Source organism: Dermacentor albipictus, chromosome 2 (assembly GCF_038994185.2).
Source record: "Dermacentor albipictus isolate Rhodes 1998 colony chromosome 2, USDA_Dalb.pri_finalv2, whole genome shotgun sequence".
Classification (NCBI taxonomy): Eukaryota; Metazoa; Arthropoda; class Arachnida; order Ixodida; family Ixodidae; genus Dermacentor; species Dermacentor albipictus.
Window position 1 is genome coordinate 134,783,285 of NC_091822.1, and position 19,892 is coordinate 134,803,176.

Below are 19,892 nucleotides of genomic sequence, written 5' to 3' on the forward strand. Positions count from 1 at the left end.
AAGAAGATGCTGACGTCGTTGGTAGTGTCGGGTTAACGCAATCCGTGAAGGGTGTACAAGGCAGCACCGGCAGCGTAGGTTGCGAGTGAGGCGGAGCAACAGTGATGCCGTGGTTCGAAATCACAACCTGCCGCAGGTTCTCATAGATGCCGGGGCCTGGTAGCAGTCGGAGCTCCGAAAGAAGGCAGAAAAAGGTAGCGCAAGTGTTGGTCATTCAGGTTGTTGACGTAGACCTGACCCCCAAAACTGGGAAAACCAGATGGCAATGTTGCTGCTGCAAAATTACGATACGTCATGCATGTTCAGGAGGTGCGAGTACAGAACATAAGAAGGCTTACCTGCTTCTGCTTGCGGCGAAATCTCCAAGGTCGATATCATCAGTGTTGTGGTCACTGAAGGCGTCGCCAAGGTCGTGCTTTTGCCGTTGCCGTGCCTGCGAGAGTGAAATTTGTGCCTAGTGGAGCCGGTGGCCAAACCTCCGAATCGCTGATGAATTAGGTCCCCCCGAACGGACAGCGAATAGCTTGCGGGAACGTCCAAGGACGGAAAGCGGCGGGCCGTAGTGTAGCCGAAAGCGCTTGCGTTTGGCCCAATGAATTCCTTGGATGAAGTCGTCGCGCAGCTGCCTTTGAAATGGGGAGGAGGCTCACGGACCGAGTAGAGGTTTGAAGCTGGGGCGGGCGCGTGCTGACGATCGGCACAGGCATTCGATGTTGGATAACAAGGCACGGAATGACGCGACATTTAGTGAGCGCTCGAGGTGACGTAGTGCGCAAGGATGGCTGCCCGCAAGTCCTCGTAGAAATCGCCGCCGGAGCCTGGAACATTGTTGACACGGAAGCGGCCGTGCAGCTGGATGAGCATGTCCCGCTTGTCAATGGCGAACGCCCTACAACCACGGGACGTCTACCGAACGACGTGATGCCACGTCACTCTCGCATTGGTAGAGTCGGTGCGTTGACGCTGTCATAGCTGGGCTCGGTTGTCCGGCGTCACGAGTTTATGGCCGTATCTACGGTTTATTTAGGCTGAGCAGTCAAGGTGCGATGGAGTCTCTGAGGCGGCGGATACCACGGCCGCTCAGGTCAAGCGCGTCAGCGTGTTCTATTCTCGCGCTACCTGCAAGTGAGCTGTCTTTTTATTCAGTGGCTCTAGAGGGGATAGTGGCGCTGCTACACCTCCATGCTGAATGATGACCTCGGCAAGCCAGTGCCATAGCAAAGTGGAACGATATCTGACTACGTGACATACAGCCCACGCAATGAAAGTCTCCAAATGAACAATACACGTGTTAAATAGACCTGATTTCAGGAATGTGGTCTGTCACTGCATTGCTTGGTTGCTCTTTGCATTACCGTCGACAATATTCCTGAGATCATCTGTGCCGTAATTTATTTTGGTCGGCTTAGATTGGTCTATTTTTTCTTTCTGCGATTTCGATTTTCAGGTGACAATTTGAAATCGGGGCCGGCTTAGATGCGAGCATACACCGTACGTAATTCAGGCACATAATGAAAAGACAGCAGCCTTTTAATATTTTCTCCCGCAAAGTAAGACAATTGCTCTTTTCTTATTTTTGCGGGGTGGTACATTTCCTGCTTCGGTTCGTAAGCTTATCGAGGATCCAACAACAACATAAAGGAGAGACAGCTGCTTTCTGCGGTAATTTAACTGTCATCATGGAGTGAACGTGATGGCAGGCGCAGTTCCTAAGGCTCTCGCTCCGCGCATTTCGAGAAGCGTGCGAAGATGTTGTTTATGTGATTTTTGTTATGAACAGTTCTAATACAATAAAGCCATTTTTCTGTCTGACATGTTCTTTCTTGTACCTTTGTTTTGTTCAGTCACAGTCGATAATTTTTATTTAGCATTGTCCTTGTTCTATGAAAATAGGCGCCGGCGGCACTGCCTAAAGGCGCGAGCATCTTTTAAATATCACGTGGTAAGAAACGTAAATGCCCATGAGCTATCATGTCCTTCATACACTATTGTGAAACGATATCTGAGGACGTGAATTTAACAAACAAAAATGATTGAAGTGAAACCGAGTGGGCGCCCGCGAGGAGCGGGGACGATGTGCTCGATCTTTAGTGCTCTGTACACGCTCCAATAAACTTTAACATTATCAACACTATCAGTGTGACCTACGCGAACACAAACAAAATGATGACATTGAGCAATTGCCAATAATTTTAGCTGCCTCTAGTCAACCTCTTTTCACCCCACCGAAGATTAACAAAAATCTTATTCCTCAGCGCCTCTTACACAGAAAACAGAAACTTTGTGCAGTGTAATCAAACCGTTGTGCTTTCACATTAGCGACAGGAAAAAAATTGCAGGCTTGAGCGCCGTGTGTTTATTGGGCTCTCATAAGCGAAGGTGCAGTTCTTCGCACTCGCTTGACTAGTACCCAAACATTCTGATAGCACTAAGACATTCTTAGTTCGTCGATAACTACACTAACGTTGATGAACTGAGGCACATTCTTTCCGTTTGCGCTTGATGTTGTTTCTTTGCCTAAATAAAGGAGGTCGCAAGCTTTACGCAAAATAAAAAAAAGTGTCAGCGCAAGCACTCCGTACAGACGGTTGACCAGCGAAGCTGAAACGTGTGGCCCTGGTGTTTATCACGGGGTAAATACCGATGGGTCATTACAGTCTTTCTCAATTATTGGTTAGGTCTTTGTGTTTCTTAATTAGTTATTGAGGACGACGAACGCGGGAGCAGTGGCACGAGCGCGATCACGCGGTAGCGCCGAGGGGCCCCAACGAGCCAGCTGTGCAAGAAGACGACGACCCTCGAGCCATTGCTGGCTGATGATTGTTTTTCTCTGCACACGGACACAATAGTGTTGAAAGTAGCCCTTAACAGCTTCGCTGTAAAAAGCAGATGCAACCCACTTGTTGGAATCTATGTGAAGTGAAGCTTCTTGAAATGCTGAATAAATGTTTGAAAACTAAATGCGACGCGTGTAATTGTCTTTATTGACATCCTACGCAAGTTCATCGCAAACGATGCCTATCCGCAGTACACGTCCCAACGTTATTACCATGTTATCTTGGTCGCTTATGAACTGCACCATTCATTGGCGATTCAGAAATGTGAACAGCAGTTCGTACGAATGTACACGCGAGACTAAAGTTCCATCCCACCATAAGGAACGCACTTTTTTTGCAAGATATTTGGCAAGCTCGAGCAACCATGGTCAGCAATGCCTGGGAGTGTTCACTAAGAACGGAAGCTTCACTTCATGCAAGTTCCCTTCGCGCTGCTGAAACTAAAGGAAAGTAACCTCAATGCTTAGAGTTACTGAAAGTGCCTACAATGATATAAAACTGTACAGTTGCATCTGCATCGGGCGCTATTATTGCGATAACATTATAGGCGGCTTCACCCGCTTTGGAGGTGCCACGTCTTTTTTGACGATTCCAGGCACAACAAAGCCCAATACAGCGTCTCATAGCGCTAGCTGTCACAAGGTAACAATGCAAGACACTGGCACGAGAACGCACGCGCCAGATGTTTCAGAGAGCGACTTTGGCACGAGAGAAACTTGCGTGCGATCATTACCTAAGGGTTGTAGCGTTGGGTAGCTGTGACGGAAAACACAGGTCCGATCCGACGATGGGTCACGCATTTCTTTGTAATATTTAGGCCGACTTCACCCACTTTTCAGGCATGTAGCGAAAAATGCGAGGCGTGCTGGCCGTAGTCGAGCGTGTGACAGTGAGCGCGAAAATATAGAAACGTCGCGTTCGTAACTAAGTGTGCATGGTCGTCCGTGACGCACGCGCTCACAGCTGTCGGGACAACATAAGTGTCACATTCTGAGTATGCGATCGCAGACTTAGAAAGTTAGTGTACTTAATTTGTTGCTGGATATTCTTTTCAGGAATAATCGCTTACCCGCAAGTTACATCGTATGTTGTGCTAGTATTAAACTTTCAGGCAGTGAGCACCTTTTTACCCGAAAGTATATGAGTCCAACAATGTGAAGGCACGGGCTTTGAAGACCCCATTATACTTCTCTATACCGGTTCGCTAGCGGTGCTTTGAGGTGAGTTGCTATATACAGATATCGTGACAAACAACAAAACTGATAGATTACAAGAAGTCATCACAATAAATCAGCGTTCCGTAGACGAATCCAGTTTTTAGCAACATTTTATTGAAAAATAGCCGTTCGTGTTCCTAGAGATGAACCGATGTACTTACTTGCTATTAGTTATGATGGCACATAATTTGCGATGACCTGGTGCCTTTTTTGTAGGGTAAGCGAAGTTGGTACCAACAAACGATTTAAACAGGGTCGTAAACTGTACTAAAACACAACGGTAATGACAACAGACAACCTTTTTGAAAGCGGGCAGGTAATGACAACGTTGTGCTGACCGGAGGACCTCAAGACTTGGTAAAGAAATACATTGAGCTCAGTGAGTAAAACTAAAACGCAAGTGCAGTAGAAACATCACGACTTCGGAAGCGACACAATAGCACACACAAATACAAATTATTTGTCAACAAAAGTGTTGCACAGAACACTACAACATTCTGGACTGGTCAATAAATAACCTATATATTCATGGATAGGGAAACATTGTTTCACTTTCCACAAGATATTCCCACATTGGGCGATGCAACTTAAAAGCAGCACAGTTTGTTATCTGAAGCGAAGCATTATGTAGCCACCTATCTTTACAAGCCGGAATACAATAACACGTCTGAAACAGGTACAAACGCATTGCACTGACCGTATTGCGACGCAACCGTAGAACCATTTAGCTTGACCATATTTCTGGTTGAAGTCAATTGTACCGGTAAAATCAAAGTGATGGTGGCAAATATGAAACAATGCCTTCTGACCTGTACCAAGGTACAATAACTCGCGAGCTTCACATGGCCTTTGTTAATTTAGCCGTGTATTGAATTTTTAATTTGTGATGCCACGTGCAAGAAATCTTCCTATTGGTGTTATAAAGAAATATAATTTCCTGTTCTGATGGATGCAACAGGGGTTTTATTACTTTGACCTTGCTACTTAGAACACCCTTATGGGTATTTACATTGGTGTATACTTAAATTACTGGAGTTCACGGTGTTATAGACTTCGAGCATTCCCAGTCCTTTTGGGAACGTGATCTGCTTCTCCGACCCATACTGCGAAGGGAAAGTGTTAAACAGCGCCCGAAATTGAACACCATGAGCAGTGTATGAGAAGCTTGTTTGTGGAATGATTCGCCTGGTCAATTGGTTATTTCACCTTTATTATTTCGTGTTAATGCTACCTTATGATCAATAATAATATGCTGCAGCCTTGTGCTCTGATGAACTCAAAACATAAAAGATACTGGGCTCTGTCTTTCGTTCTTGCTTGAAAGCGTTTCATTTAGTTAACCTTTCACACCAGTTACATGAATGCATTAAACGTCCGCATGACCTTACTTCACTGACTGCGCCTCATGTTGGAGCTCCTGCCCCCCAGTACTATTTACAGGAACAGCTAAAAAAAAGGAAACTTTTGTTTTTGTTCTCTGACAACCGTACTATATAGTTCATTGTAATTCCAATTGTTACTACCCTATGTCACAGCATACTTGCTGTTGTTCACGAAGCAATATGTTTTTCTGTGTGCTTAGTGCACTTTGTTGTCCAATCATCGAAGCTATACAAGGTTACCCTAAGTATTTTACTTTACCGAGAGATTTACTTGTTGTACTTGTTCCCTTTTCAATATTGCACGTTTGCTTTGCTAAACAAACTTCACTCTCCTTCTCTCATGATATGTACATTACACAAAGGATGAAGAAATGACTGTGAAAATCTGACAACAAAAATATAATGAAATGCATTATTCACAACAGATACCATTAAATCTATATATATGGTCTCAATATGAGATGCCGGGGAAGTGCAGTAGCATTATCTGGTGGCAAGAATTTCATTTAAGAAAAACCAAGATACTTCATCTACGCAGGCAAATATATCTAAAGGGAAGCTTAAGCACCACTACAGTAATGTACATGACGAGCATTCACTCCTTGGAAACATTCGAACGTAAAATGCAACGAAACTAAACACGTGTTTCGACACTTTGCAAAACAACGAATCCATAGATTGTCATGGAGGCATCCTACACTGCGGCGTTGTCCTGTGGCGGAGTTTGACGGGTCTGTGAACTAGCACTTGACTCGAGGAACAATTTTCAGTTGAATTGGCGGGTCGGGCTCCAGGAGGACCTTGCCTTTGGCAAAAGAAAGCGGTACCTGTGAGAAATAAGTGCATTCTTTACACGGATGAAAAGAAGCTCTCGATCTCGTTCAATATGGGGCGCAAACGAAAGTACGAATGTGAAAGTTGCTGGGAGGAATGAAATTTATCAGGCATTTCTTTTTGTTACCTGATCGAAACCTCAGAAATTCTCCACAAATTAGTGATCTTTAGTTTCGAAAAACATTCGAGTTAACTCACAACTAAGTGCTTTGCGGCGCCAAACAAAAGATGATGAATTGTATTTGTATAGGAACAGAGCGGCCGGTCTGAGCTTATACGCTCTGACATACTACTCTACGCTGAGAACAGAAAAAAGGGAAAGAAAGGGGAATGGAAGATGATGATGTCAAGAATAGGGCTTCGATGAATGCTGTTCAACAGAGCGGCGTAGTCCAAGTTGTCTTGCGTGCAGTCCTATGTCTTCAGTAAATTACATCACGGCTCGTACTTTTAGTACATCACATCTTAGGTGAGGCCAAGGACACATGAAGGAATCCGATAATGGTCTTACCAAGACACATGCCAGAGACGAAGCTAACACTGTCACTTGATCGTGTATGCTGGGCAGATGTAGACTGTGAGCGCTAGTGCCTCTCTTACACGACACTGGTCTCAATTTGGACCACACTCATAGCCGATTGATTGCGCGTAGAGTCGTTTGAATGCGACAAGCCTCATTTTATGCACCAATGTTACGTCATGGAGTTTGAGCTTAGCGTCACGCAAAACTTCATTTTGGTGTCGAACTTGTGCAGACGCCGGTGGTGATGGTCTTGTTGGGCTCAACGATTGGAAGGAAAACTCTGTTCAAATGAGCAAGCAGAGATTGTGTCGGGTTTTGAAACAGCAATGCGTAGTATGTTGCATCGCGCACGGCCGATAGTCTCCATGCCTTGCAGATCACGGCGCCCAGGTAAGCACCGGAATTAACCTGAATTAGCACAGCAAGCTGGGCGAGTTGGTGACTGAACATATTCCTAGGGCTGGGCAGCGCAACGGGGATGGAGGACAAAAGGAAGTGCACGATATGATATGATACAATACTGGAATTAAATTTTGTGTTTTCTTCACTGTGCAATCTCTATATGTTTAGGAATATCAAGGGCCAAAACCTTATAAGGGTCTCTTCTGAGAGATCATGTAATGATTTTCAACGCGAGCATACCATCGCAAATAATTGTACAGGCACGAGGTAGCTGGTAGCAAATGAATCTGACCGCCTCCAGAATAGCAACAAGTGCGGCAGCAGCGTACGTAGGTCTATGGTCCAGCTTGAACGGCCACTTAGAGGATAGTTATAACAGCGCGTAAGCTGCTGTTGCGGCGGACGATTTAATTGAGCCGCAGTATAGACGTTAAGAGCGCCACCTTGCGTTGTCACTATGTGGCACAAAGTGAGCTGACGTAGGCTGGAAGATCTAACACGCAATTCCTTCGTAATCATGAGTATTTGTGGGTTTACATGGGGCCTTAGGCATATCCATAGATCCATGGTTCTTGGCCGGGGCAACGCCTGAAGGTGTGAGCCTCTCATGACATACAATAGCTGATAATAACTGCATTGAGAATTCTGATTAGGTTGTGAAGCAGAGATTGGCACTCATTGCACTTGCCCACAAAAGATTCCTCAAGGAGAATGTACAATAAATGTTTCGCGCCTGAGCACGTGAATAGAAAAGTCCTTGAGTTTTACATTTATTTCAAAGGGAAATGAAGTGTTGGAACTTGATGATTTGGGATTTTTATGGCGCAGCAGCCGTGCAGGCTATAATGCGATAAGCACCTCTTCGAACTTCGAGCTTCCTCCTAAAGAGAGACTAAATTTAATGTTTCGACATTGTTTTATGCCGTACGCGCCGCCATATAGGGCAGTAATGCTCGCCAATGAAGCTGCTCGAAAAGCATATGAAAGAACAGACTTTTTTTTACTATATTTTCATCAGAAACTGACGCTGAGTGCAGTTTAAGCTAGGTAGAATATAATGTGACATCCCACGAGTAGCATATATCTGGCTAAACTGAGCATCATTTTCACTCGCTCGACCTTGCTTTGCAGCTGTGCCTATTACCCGGTCTTCCTCAAAGTGAACAAACACTGCTATGTCGTTTATGCTTGAGTAGGACGTTCTTGCGGGCTAGTTGGTTTATACTTTAAGGAAGGCCAAAACTCACGAGGCCAAGCGGGAGGAATACACAGTATACCACGAGCTCAGTGTTGTATTGTATTTTCCCTCCATTTGCCCTTTTTTTCGCGCACTTTTAACCTATGTTTATGCTTGGACATTGCATTCACCAATTCATGATAAGTCTAAATAAGAATGAACGATGGCACCCTGTGATATCCCTGTGCTCGTGAATAGACTGCCTTCCACACTGCTCTAAATGAGCTAGACGAAAGCTCTTTCTTTTTGGATAAGATCTTGGGACCATAGTCACAGGTATCATTGATGCAGAAGGCCACAAGTGCACTGCTGTGAATCCCGAAGGCAATTCAACCGAGCGATAGCTGGTGTCAACGCTCGGTGAATCGAAATACTTCAACGGCTCCAGTGTACGTTAACTGGTGGCTCACTTGCTTTCAATAATTTCTTCCCTCCCCTGTTTCTTCGCACATTGCAAAGCAGCCGAACAGGCCTCAGTGTGGGATACCCTGCGTTTGATTTATTATTCCCCCACCTCCTCTCTAGCGCATTGTTGTACCGCGGTCCAGATCTTTTACTGCGTTCATATTCCTAGGATATATTTCACGCACTTTCCAGGACATTATCTATCTATCTATCTATCTATCTATCTATCTATCTATCTATCTATCTATCTATCTATCTATCTATCTATCTATCTATCTATCTATCTATCTATCTATCTATGTTTGTATCTGTATATGTTCGTATGGAACCGTTTTACTGTATGCTTCTATCACTGTGTAGTCACTGGTCGAATGAGTTACTGTGCTGAGGTAACAGGGCTCGAAAGCAACCATCGGACAATCTTGAGTCAGTGATTATGTGATAGTGTGCACAAACGTGCCGCTCCTCACCGAACCTCTTTCACGCCGACAGGGGTCACTGTAAATGCGGGGCTGGGTAGGTACAGCTTTTCAAAGAAACTCTCTGACGCCAACTTAGAGCACTGAGTATGTGCCACTCGGTCTGTGCTGGTCTTCAATGAACCTCTTTGAGGCCAACTTGAGTCACTGCATATGTCTGTCTCGCTTTTGAATTAACGCCTTTGGAGCCAACTTGCTTAACTAGGCATGTGCGACTCTATAATGATGAGAAATATCCAGTAAATCTTTCCGATGTTGAGCGGAATTGAACCCACGTCACAAGGTTTCCTCAACGAAACAATAAGGCGCGTTAGCAGGCTGCGCCACAAACGTAGGGGGGATGTGCCGCTCTTCAATGAACCTTTCGCCAACTTACGTCACTGAGTATGTGCCACTGGGCGTACGAGAAGCCAGGGAACAATTCTTAGCGTTCGAACTCACCGGCGTGCCACGCTTGTCGCGGAGGCCGCGCGTGGACTTCCCGACAGTGTCACCAGATGGCGCAGCGCCTCCAGAAAGAAGTGCGTGAGAGGAGCCCGGTTACCTCATGACGCGTTTCTCAGCGTTCGCATGTACAAGCGCACCATTAATTTCGGAGACTACTCGCAGGCTTCGCGGTGGGGACGCTAGATGGCACCGATTGCTGTTAGGGAAACGCGAAAGTGGAGTTCCGCTGCAGTACGGGCCACATAGAAGGGCGAATCAGAAAATATTTGCCCCTATTTTCTCCCCCCAAATTACGACTGTAAATGCGAAGTCAAGATATCGATTCCCAGTTGGACCGGCCGCACATATCTGCCGGTAGCTCCGCAGCAGGGTGCTGCTGTCAGTTGTTGAAGACGACGGTTGTGCTTCACACGTCCACGGCGTACGAGCAACGAAGTGTGATTCGTTTTCTACGGAGCAAGGGATGAGCACGTATCGAAATCCACAGGGAAATTCCGTCCACATAACGGGAAAGGCGTCTCACCTTTAGAAGTGTGATGGGGGGGGGGGGAGGTGTGATGTTAATTCGCAAAAGGCCGTGGAGACTTGCATGGCAATGAGCGTTCGGGGAGGCCGTGTGCGTCCCTGACTGACGACAGGTACATCTTAAGTTTAGTGCTCTGATGGCTGAACCGGTAAGGGGAGTATAGGGAAAATAGTCTAAGGTAGGTAATATAGTACGCATCTATGCAATTACCTGTATGTGCCTTATTTCGGCTAATAAAAAATAGGGGCAAATACTTTCTGATTCGCCCTCGTACATAGCTCGTTTTTTTTATTCTAGCAATGCGCTGTGTTGCAATATTGATTCAATGCTAGCACATTACCGTAGAAAGTCACCATGAGGTGGGCTCTGCCGCAAGTTTTCTTTTAGAAAACGCTGATAAAGTACGAGCAATTGACTCCGTAATTTCATAAGAAGCTTATTTTTTGCCAGAACTGTAACCGAGTTGCTAGAAAAGAATTTGCATTAATGAACAAATATTGGGACCCTAGGGCTTTCAAGTGGCATACCGACGCGCAGATTTATGCAAACGCTGGCTTGTGCTCCTTTCGGCAGAGTCTGCTATGGCAAACAATGCACGCCAAAAATGGCACCGTGAGTCCGCAGATATAAAATTAGAAACACTGTGATGAGCCCAAACATGAAAGGATGCACACGAAAGTCTGAGTTCGTACGCCCGACACAATGAAAGGGTCTCCGAGCGGGCGCCTTCCTTGTTATGCAGTGATGACAGTTAATATGATATGGCAGACGTTATGTATACTGTAGAAATGGTTCGCTGATAGAAAGATGCGTGTCCCGGATAGTTAACGTGCAGGTTCCCCTTTGTCCATCCATAACTCAGTCTCGGTAAATTGACACGTAGAGCTTGAGTTCACAACACCACTGAAGTTATGTCTATGCGGTCAACGCTAAATAAAAGCTTGCATAACATGATGTGTGGACGCTCGACTCCCTCTCGGCCCCCGATGTTTTCGCCGCACGCTTCCCGTCTTCTGGCACCCTGCTTCTCCGCATAGCACACGTGGTGGAGGAAGGCGGTGCCGTAGTTACGCAATACGATGCAGTCCGTCGGTACGCTCTGCAGAACATGCGCAGGGCTTTCCTGTCTCTTGAATTCGCCACCATTTTCGAGACTGCACCCAGTTATGTGGCGAACTTATTCGCTCGGTGTCCCTGCATGGTGAGTCAAACTTTCTCGTTTCCTTAGCGTGTTTAATTTCTTCTGTGACGTGCGGATAGCTGGAATTTTGATGTGAAGGTGCTAAATGTGAAGCGCTAAAATGCACTACCGTGTGTACTGCGTCATTGGTTCTAATGAGTTTTCGAGACCCACAGCCTGCAACGGCGTCTTTAAGAGAGATAAAGGTTCCTTATGCCGACTGTTCGGCAAATCATTCTCGTTGAACTTGCCTGAGTTTCTGCGCAAGGCTCGAAGGTGACGTTCTGCAGGAGGCGGTATAGAATGTACTTCACTTGCACCATGCCCATGCGCATGCCTATGCAGCTCCTTGGGCCCACTCCGAAAGGAAGATACGTGTAAGTGTTGATGGAATCCTTGTGCTCCGGCAGGAACCTATGGATATAAATTAAAGGTAGTGATTTGAAGTGCTGCCTTATTTCTGCCAAGTGGATACCGCTCTCAGTTGTGCGCCTATCTACACAGCAAACTCAATGGAAAAAGATCATTTATAATATTTCTTTCGTTATTTATAGCTTAACTATAGGACACTTTACCACAAAATTTCAATGCTTACACATTATGACTCTTGATATCGAGGATATTGAGGAACATTATTAGGTAGTTGAATATCCCGGATATATTCTCCAAAGACTAACGCGTTACACAGTTCATAAATGAACGCGTGATGTCATGAATGTATCCAGAGTCTACAAACGTTTTTTGAACGTTAACTATGGCGAGTATAATGAACAGATTCCTATCGCTGGATTATATTGTTGCTATACAGCGTTTCTTGTTGCGTATAACCAATTCTGTAGAAGCTCCAGATTCGGGAGACGCTAACTTGTGCATACGTTTACAATAGGCGACCCTTCATCCTAGTCACATGACTGCAGTTGGGAGGTGGAGCTTGTGTTTGTTCTTTTAACACTTGCATTCTTCGCTATGCGAAACACAATATATAATGTATGAATTTTATTTAGTTCTTTGTTTTTGTAAACAATCGCCAAGTCGGAAAGTGACATAAGTTGAATGCATGTGGCACTGTCGGCATAAAAAAGCCGACAGAGCCATCTTAAAAAATGGTGACCAGCGGAGGTTAGCGTGCGGTGAGGAGAGCAAGTGCAGGGATATGCGATCAACTCTGGCGAATGAATGACGCTAACTGTCGGTTGACGTGTGTGTGAAAAAGCATTCATGCCTATAACACTTGTCATTCGACCATGTGCTTCACGAAGAGAGATGTTCGCAGATGCTGCTCGCACTTGCGTACTGTGCACGGGTCGCAATCCAAATTTTGCCAAATTACTGACTACGAAGTATGGTGAAACAGTATTCTGATACCACTTATGTTGCCACACATGTTCCTGCTTTTGAAATAGTGCTTCATTTGCACGTTTTATATACATTTTGGAATGTATTGACTAGCCTTCAATTGCAGTTATCTTAAAGCTGCCCTAAACCACAAATGCTTCATGGGCTTCAAATGCTTCACAAATGGGCTACTTCAGAAATACTTTTCCACAAGAATACTTCGATGCGTTCGGCAGAAGGGGAGTTATTGGCAACACGGCCTCCGCTGTGCTCCCGTTCATTCTTAAATACCTTGCACTGCGAAGAATACGGGGCAGTGGGTCTTGCTCACAACAGTGCGCCTTATAGATGTCACCATGGCGCGCAGTTCAAATTTCATTTTGGATGTTAACGTAGACGCCAAGACAACCGCCTTTGATACCTACGGTGCGCTAAACATAACCCAACATGGTTGTCCTCAGCGAGCCGCAGTGCGCTTTGCCAGTGGACTCGTGGCGGCACCCCACGGCGACCGTGGTATCTACGCCATGTAGCCGACTGCAGCTGGCTCTCAGCTATCGGCCAATAGCAGCCGTCTAAGGAAATGATGAAACAAAGGCTCCGATGGCAAGAAAAAGCGCCCAAAAGAGATTAAGGGCAGGGCCTTCTGTTGAAAAGAGAGCGTTTGAGAGATAGGGGACTTCGTGATCCGCTTGCAAGCTCCTCGCAGCAGCGTATGATTCACCGCAGCGTATGATACCTGCGGACTATGTTATTTCACCAAGCCGTAGGGGTCGTACAGGGCCCCTTTAGGGGTTAGAATTGTGCGATCTGCCATAGGTACTTCTTAAAAATTTGCTACCACTAGAAAAACAGCCTGTATAGTCTTCACAAACAACTGTGACGTGAATATGAGCCCTGGTGGGAAATGTGTTATGATTCTCGCAGCTTGCCTTCTATTGGTTTAGCGTAGGAGAAGGTGTAGAAATTTTCAGATGATTACTTGGTCCCACTTGTAGGCTTTCGGTTTCGTCGTAGAAATAAAAAAAAAGATATTAGAAAACATGGCCAGGCCTTCGAGTTCGCACAGTCATCTGTGAAAAGTTACCGCACCGTAACCGTAACGACAAATGCGTGAAACGGTGACGCCACTAACAACGCTGGCGGGCGGGCTTCTCGGTTTTTGCTTTCGAGCCCATCTTGCATCACTCACTCAATCACTCTAGGTCACAGCACTCCTTACCTCTCTGGTTTGAAGATTTCCGGTTCGGGAAAGAATTCGGGGTCGTAGTGCATGGCGTGGGCTGGAATCTCGACGCGCATCCCAGGCGTAAAGCGGACGCCAGCAACTGTTGTGCTTTGCGAACATATCCTGGTAAGCCTGAAATGTCAAAAATTAATGGCGTTGACTGATGCTGTTACCGCACAGGGACAACGTTGGCCGACATTTGTATGTTCACACTTTGAAATCGCTCGGGGCCACTTCATACGTGATGCACAATTTTCTGCCCGCGAAGAATTCCAAATGTCTGCAGTGTTTGGAGTTTAGGCGAATAAATGCAGGAACCTGGCGTTATATTTATCTTCAGCAATTGTGTGCTAAACAGAAAATGAAGGCGTACGAGGATCGCATGGCTTAAGGAAGCAATAGGCCTCACTATTTCTGTCCCGTCACTTCATCACGGTAGAGCTGACTGCTCGCTTCATTACGAGAGAAATGAACAGCGATAAAGGCCACTTTGTGAAATTCGCGCAAACTTCTGCAACTCGCCGCAGACACTAACTTCTTGCCAATGACCTACCGGTACAGCAGAAAAACTTATGCCACATATGTGGGCGTGTAGGTGCGTGTATGGGTGTTTACGTGTGTGTGCGTGTTTTGACTGTTGCAAAAACAACGCCATAGCCGTAGAAGTGTTGTTCAGTTGAACATACTGCTCCTTTAAATGACACACTTTTTCTGTAAATAAAGTGCATGATTTATAATCTCTTAATTGGGACCACGACCACTACGTTACCTTCCGTGGCACTGTCCATCTCTGCACAGTGTGTGGGTAAAATTTTCAACAAAAACTCAATAGTAACACGCTGAAAAATTGCATGGGGATATTGGAGGCATCTTGAAATTAATGCAAAATACGTTGTTCACATTGACATAGAGCATCGGTGGACAGCAATATTTTCTAACCACATCCAACTTTTCGCAGTGTGTGATAAACCTTGCATATGATAGGTAAGGCTTTTCTATGGGTTGATTTTAGTGTTTACAACTAAAGCTATTCTTACGCCGAGCCGACAACAGCGTCAAAGTCAACACAAGTTAGTCCCCATTCAAGCAATAATTGCGCTCATTTACGTATCCAACTTAACATTTAGCGCTTGAGCTTCAGGCATAGCTATAGAATATGAGCACATAGGCCAACTAAAGCGGGATAAAATTCTCCCTAGGGATGGCAACGTGTAGCTGTACACACGCCTCATCTCGGCTTTCATTCAAACTCATGCACGCAGGTAACTTACACCGACGTCGGTGAGTACATCCGCAGCGTTTCACTGACGACGGCATCAAGAAGCACCATCGACCGCAGAGACTCGTAGTTGGCCTCGTCCTGTTAGACAAAATACACAAAGAAGTGGGAAGGAAGCAGTGTCAATATGGAAAATAAAGTTACGTAAATTGGTTAGTTAACGCCAGACTGAAATAGGCGTTGTTCAAATTTTACAGGCATTCACGTACATCCTAGTTCGTCACCATGTGGGTCACATGTGCTAGTCCCGATTGCAGCACTAGTCCTAAGTAAAAGGTGTGGGTCCAGTTCGCAAAAATATTTAGCTTCTTCCGAGATCTCGTGCCCCTTAACTCTTAGCGCCCACAGTGGTACATTGAACAGATGGCTGCCATCAGGCTTAACACGGTCATGCCTTAAGCACTTTCCTGTTTCTCCTATACAAGAAAGAGCTTCGCCATGATAATACCACTTGAAGTTATGCTTAGGAGTTGTACTAGACCAAGCTACCGGTATTTTCATGGTAGAGCCTGTACATTCGAAATATAGCGAAAAAAGGACATGTCTGTTCTTTGTAAGTGTGACTGCAGCTCCCCATTAAGATAGTGCACATTCTAGCTTTGCAAATCTTGCCCAGCTGAAGCTATGCCGATGGTATTACGCCCTGTATGAATGAAACAAGCAGTCCTCAATTTCTACGCGCGTAGATATGGACCAGCACAGGCACATGCGAAAGCATTCATATTGAATGCTCCACAATTTCACTTTCTTTCACTTTCTTCGAGGTCTACTTAAAAAAATTTCGGACCCTAATTACTGGAGATACTCGTTGCTATCTGCATACGTCATGGGCTGCCTTGAAGAAGCTTAACCGCAACGTTTTCATTGGTGCTGTTTGTCGTCGTCTGGCTGCAGAAGGCCTTTAGTCCTCGCTTTCGTGTGGCCGGCGTCAGGTAAGCACGTCACGACGAATGGTATAGATAAGGGCACCGGCTACGAGCCCGTGCTATCGCCCCCTGTCAAAAGTACTAGCGCCCTCGTGTGTATACTCACCGCGGCATCAACTTCTTTTATCACCGCTTCCTGAATCTCGGGGTGGAGGGCCAATGAGTACGCCGCGCACGTCACAGTCAGAGCTATTGAGTCGCTCCCAGCGATAAACAAACACATGCACTGGGCGGAGATGTCGTTGAGTGCAGATTCTGCAAACAAAAAATCGCAGTGTGTCAGACGCAGATAAGGGACACTCTCGAAGGTATTCAGATGAAGTGGAACGCATGGCCGTGTCTTTATATTTTTTTGTCACTTGGTGATGAGATTCGTAAGAGAGCACAAAAGTGCTTCATCAGATCTCCATCCTCTGCTTATTCCAGATTAATTGCTTATGACAATAACTATGGGGTGCTTAAACATGAAATGGAAGAATCTGAAATTCTAACGCACTCTTCAAGTGCGTAGTGCACGATGCAATGCTAAACAAAGATGAGGGGCCCTTTGAGTTTTCATTGTGCACAGAAATACATCTAGGTACCAGCTGTTTATACACTCAGTGACCCTTCTGTTCTGACCAGTTATGAAGGCTGTGGGGAAACGAAATACTGATAGGGCTTCTGTTGACCAAAAAAAGGAAAAAAAGAAATGTGGGTGCGTTTGGCTCACAACTTAGTATTAACTCTAGCCGGTCCTTTGGCGCACTTTAATTTTGGACTTCATATTGAGCGTGGCCAAAGACAACTAAACTCTATTTTATTTAAACAAAGTTTTCGGAGGCATTGATCAGAGGGAATATATTTCATAAAGCATAAAGAAGCTCTGTTGGATACGAATACCATCAAGAAATGATTGATTGGAAACACTCACTATGAGACTAGAGCGAGATAATCCGAAGTACAAAAAATACATTTTCGCATTTTTTTAAACATAAACATCTAAAATAGCCGTAGTTGCTTCTGTGCGAAAATAGCCAGCACAACAACTGAAAAATGTATATAAATGAGCATTTCGTTAATCTTCATTGATTCTTCCTCTCCAACCCATCACGGTTAATGCCACGCAAGGTACTGGTGGCGAATAATCTGAAACGCCTCGCTTCAAGTGATAACGTCGCGTACTGCTTTAAGCACATTACAATAATGCAGGCAACACCGACAGTCATATGAAGAAAGGAAATATGCTTTACTATAATTTCATTTTATAAATGCTCTCCTAGGAAAATACCGGTTTACTTTGACAAATAACGGCGGACTGCTTCTATGAAAAGAAGCATATTGCTCAAATAACTTTCATAAAAACAAAGAGAAATGCTCACGATGGTCTCTATCTCTCCAGCAAGCATTTCAGGCGCCGCACAAGTTAGTTGCTAATCGATAAGTGTGTTTGTTGCTAGGTCAATGCCACTCGACTTTTTGGCACGTGTGCCATGCACGCCGCGTATCGCCACAATCAGCCAATGCTGCCACGACAAAACACAAGTGTCTCGCAGAAACTTACGAAATGGCTCCTCACGTTGACTGACTATTTCTTAAACGAGAACTTGGCGAAATGAAAGGTGCTTAGACCAATGCAATTTAGGTACAGCTACGGTTCTCTCTGTTTCTACAGCATTTATATTGACATCCAGTTTCTTATCAAAATGGGGAAATGTTGCCAAGTAGAGATTCATGTATATGCTTGCAGTTCATACAAACATCACACGGGGTGTTCTAGGGAAACTGCAATTTACCTGAAAGTTGGACGCCTCCTTTCCCATTTTGCTGCATTTTGGTGTCCATGTACATTTGGAGTGCATCATCATGCCTCTGCACAATAAAAAGCACGCAGTTGAACTCTTGCTGAATTTTAAGTGCAGAAGACACAAGTAAAATGTTTCGCAACAGAATCTAATTCAAGGAATTATTCAATAATACAAGCAACTGAATGATTTCTGGAGAACTTATTGAAGCTGTACAAGGAATCCTTATAGTGACAAGCCAATATTTATTAGGCATTGTTAGTTCATCCATTGAAGTAAAACATGGAAATGCACACACATTAGAGCTCTTATATATACAGAAGGGAAGAACTCGGATAGTGAATAAAGCAGTAAACATTACTTGGCAAGATAATAGAAGGGCATGAAAAACGAATCGCTCAAAAGAAAGCTACAACATTAACTTCTCACGACGATTCATTATTCGTGTTCTCTTTGCCCCAACTATAACGCTGCAAGAAATGTACCAGAGATTTCACCCACAAAGAACATTCCATTTTTTCAGCTAGAAAGCCTGTAAATAACGGTATTACATGGGGAGCGGGTCTGAAATAAATAATCAGCAACACAAAACTTTGCGTTGAAGGATTATCATTTTAGAGGTTGGAAACATCATTGAGCCGGGTTTGGGAGTATTGTGATGAAGAAGACGGTATGAGTAGGTGTAGATTTAGAGCCTAGTCCCCCACCAATTTGCCGTCTGCTCTCTCAACATACGTTATCTCGCTGCGCACAGGCTTGACGTCATGCACGACTACATCTTGATGCGAGTGTCCCTATGTTTCCCCAAGACCTGGCCACATCACATCAACGCCTACAGCTGCGTCGTGTCAGATGGGACAGCTGCGCACCCGGCCTCGTGTGTGGTACTATACGAACGAGGAAATGAGCGTGTGCCATCAAGGAGCACCGGACGTAGACTTTGCCAACGTGTGCGCAGTGCGTAAGTCCGAGGCTATTGTGGCTGTATAAGTGTAGGTGTCGCCAGATGCTCAACATCGTAAGATTGCGTACTTCCTGACAGATACATTCGTTCCTCAAGACGACGTGCCTCTAATGGTTACGGGCAATTTCAACGTGAATACGAGGGATTGCCAAATTGCCTGGTTCGTACAGTGTATGCAAGAAAACCTCGGCATGGAATCTGTTCCAAATACACAATGCAGCTTTTCGCGCACAGGTTCTTGTTTCGACTTTGTATTTAGAGATATCAAAGTCCCTCACTATGGCCCGCTGCATGGCCATCTAGGCCTACTTTTCCGAACATAAAGCACACTTGGATGTGTTTAACTAAATGTTTTCAAATAAAAACACGACTTTCAATACACTTACTACCTTGCATTTGACGCCTTCAATCAGCCTACGCCGTGACTGTGCTGCGTTGGCCACGCAGCCCTTTGGCTTTTGTTTATGAACCTTCTGTGCTATGGCATTGCTTTGTCAACCTTTTCTTGTCGAATAATTTTCATTCGGATATAGGTAAGCTTGTGTTTATTAATGGTGACAGCTCTGTTTTATTGGAGACTGTCAAAGGTATTTATTGGTGTGGCCTATAGTTATCGGTAGGCAATAAATAACACACCACTGGCCGGTAACAAACCGCACTTTGAGCAGTAATTTCATACAGTTTAATGTATTCGTCTGTGAGTTGAGTTCAGAAACATTTCGCATAAGGTGTTGGTATAGAACTTTGTGGGAAGCATTTTTTTAATTTATAAAGATGGCATTGGCATGAATATTTGTATTAAGGTTACAGAGCAAATAACAGACCAATATGACCAGTCTGGGTTTGCCATTTTCTTTTGTTATTGTTGTTTTGCTATTTCAGTTGTCATTTTTTGCAAATAATCACT

The 19,892-nt window shown here is 44.8% G+C and overlaps 1 protein-coding gene and 1 long non-coding RNA gene across 4 annotated transcripts in view; one reads left to right on the forward strand and one right to left on the reverse strand.

Annotated features, from left to right (window-relative positions):
- Positions 1-19,277, forward strand: part of LOC135918100 (uncharacterized) — a 31,013-nt gene extending 11,736 nt beyond the window's left edge. Inside the window, exon 3 of the long non-coding RNA XR_010569548.1 lies at positions 18,776-19,277. This is a non-coding gene — a long non-coding RNA (uncharacterized lncRNA). The remainder of the gene's footprint in view (positions 1-18,775) is intronic.
- Positions 4,155-19,892, reverse strand: part of LOC135918074 (cytochrome P450 3A41-like) — a 63,017-nt gene continuing 47,279 nt past the window's right edge. For all 3 annotated transcript variants that reach the window (XM_070533990.1, XM_065451739.1, XM_070533991.1), the window contains exons 12-17: positions 18,013-18,088; positions 16,344-16,492; positions 15,304-15,392; positions 14,027-14,164; positions 11,721-11,883; positions 4,155-6,263 (exon numbers count right to left, since the gene is read on the reverse strand). In XM_070533990.1, the coding sequence (XP_070390091.1) occupies positions 6,177-6,263; positions 11,721-11,883; positions 14,027-14,164; positions 15,304-15,392; positions 16,344-16,492; positions 18,013-18,088 (702 nt within the window). In that variant the 3' untranslated portion in view covers positions 4,155-6,176. The remainder of the gene's footprint in view (positions 6,264-11,720; positions 11,884-14,026; positions 14,165-15,303; positions 15,393-16,343; positions 16,493-18,012; positions 18,089-19,892) is intronic.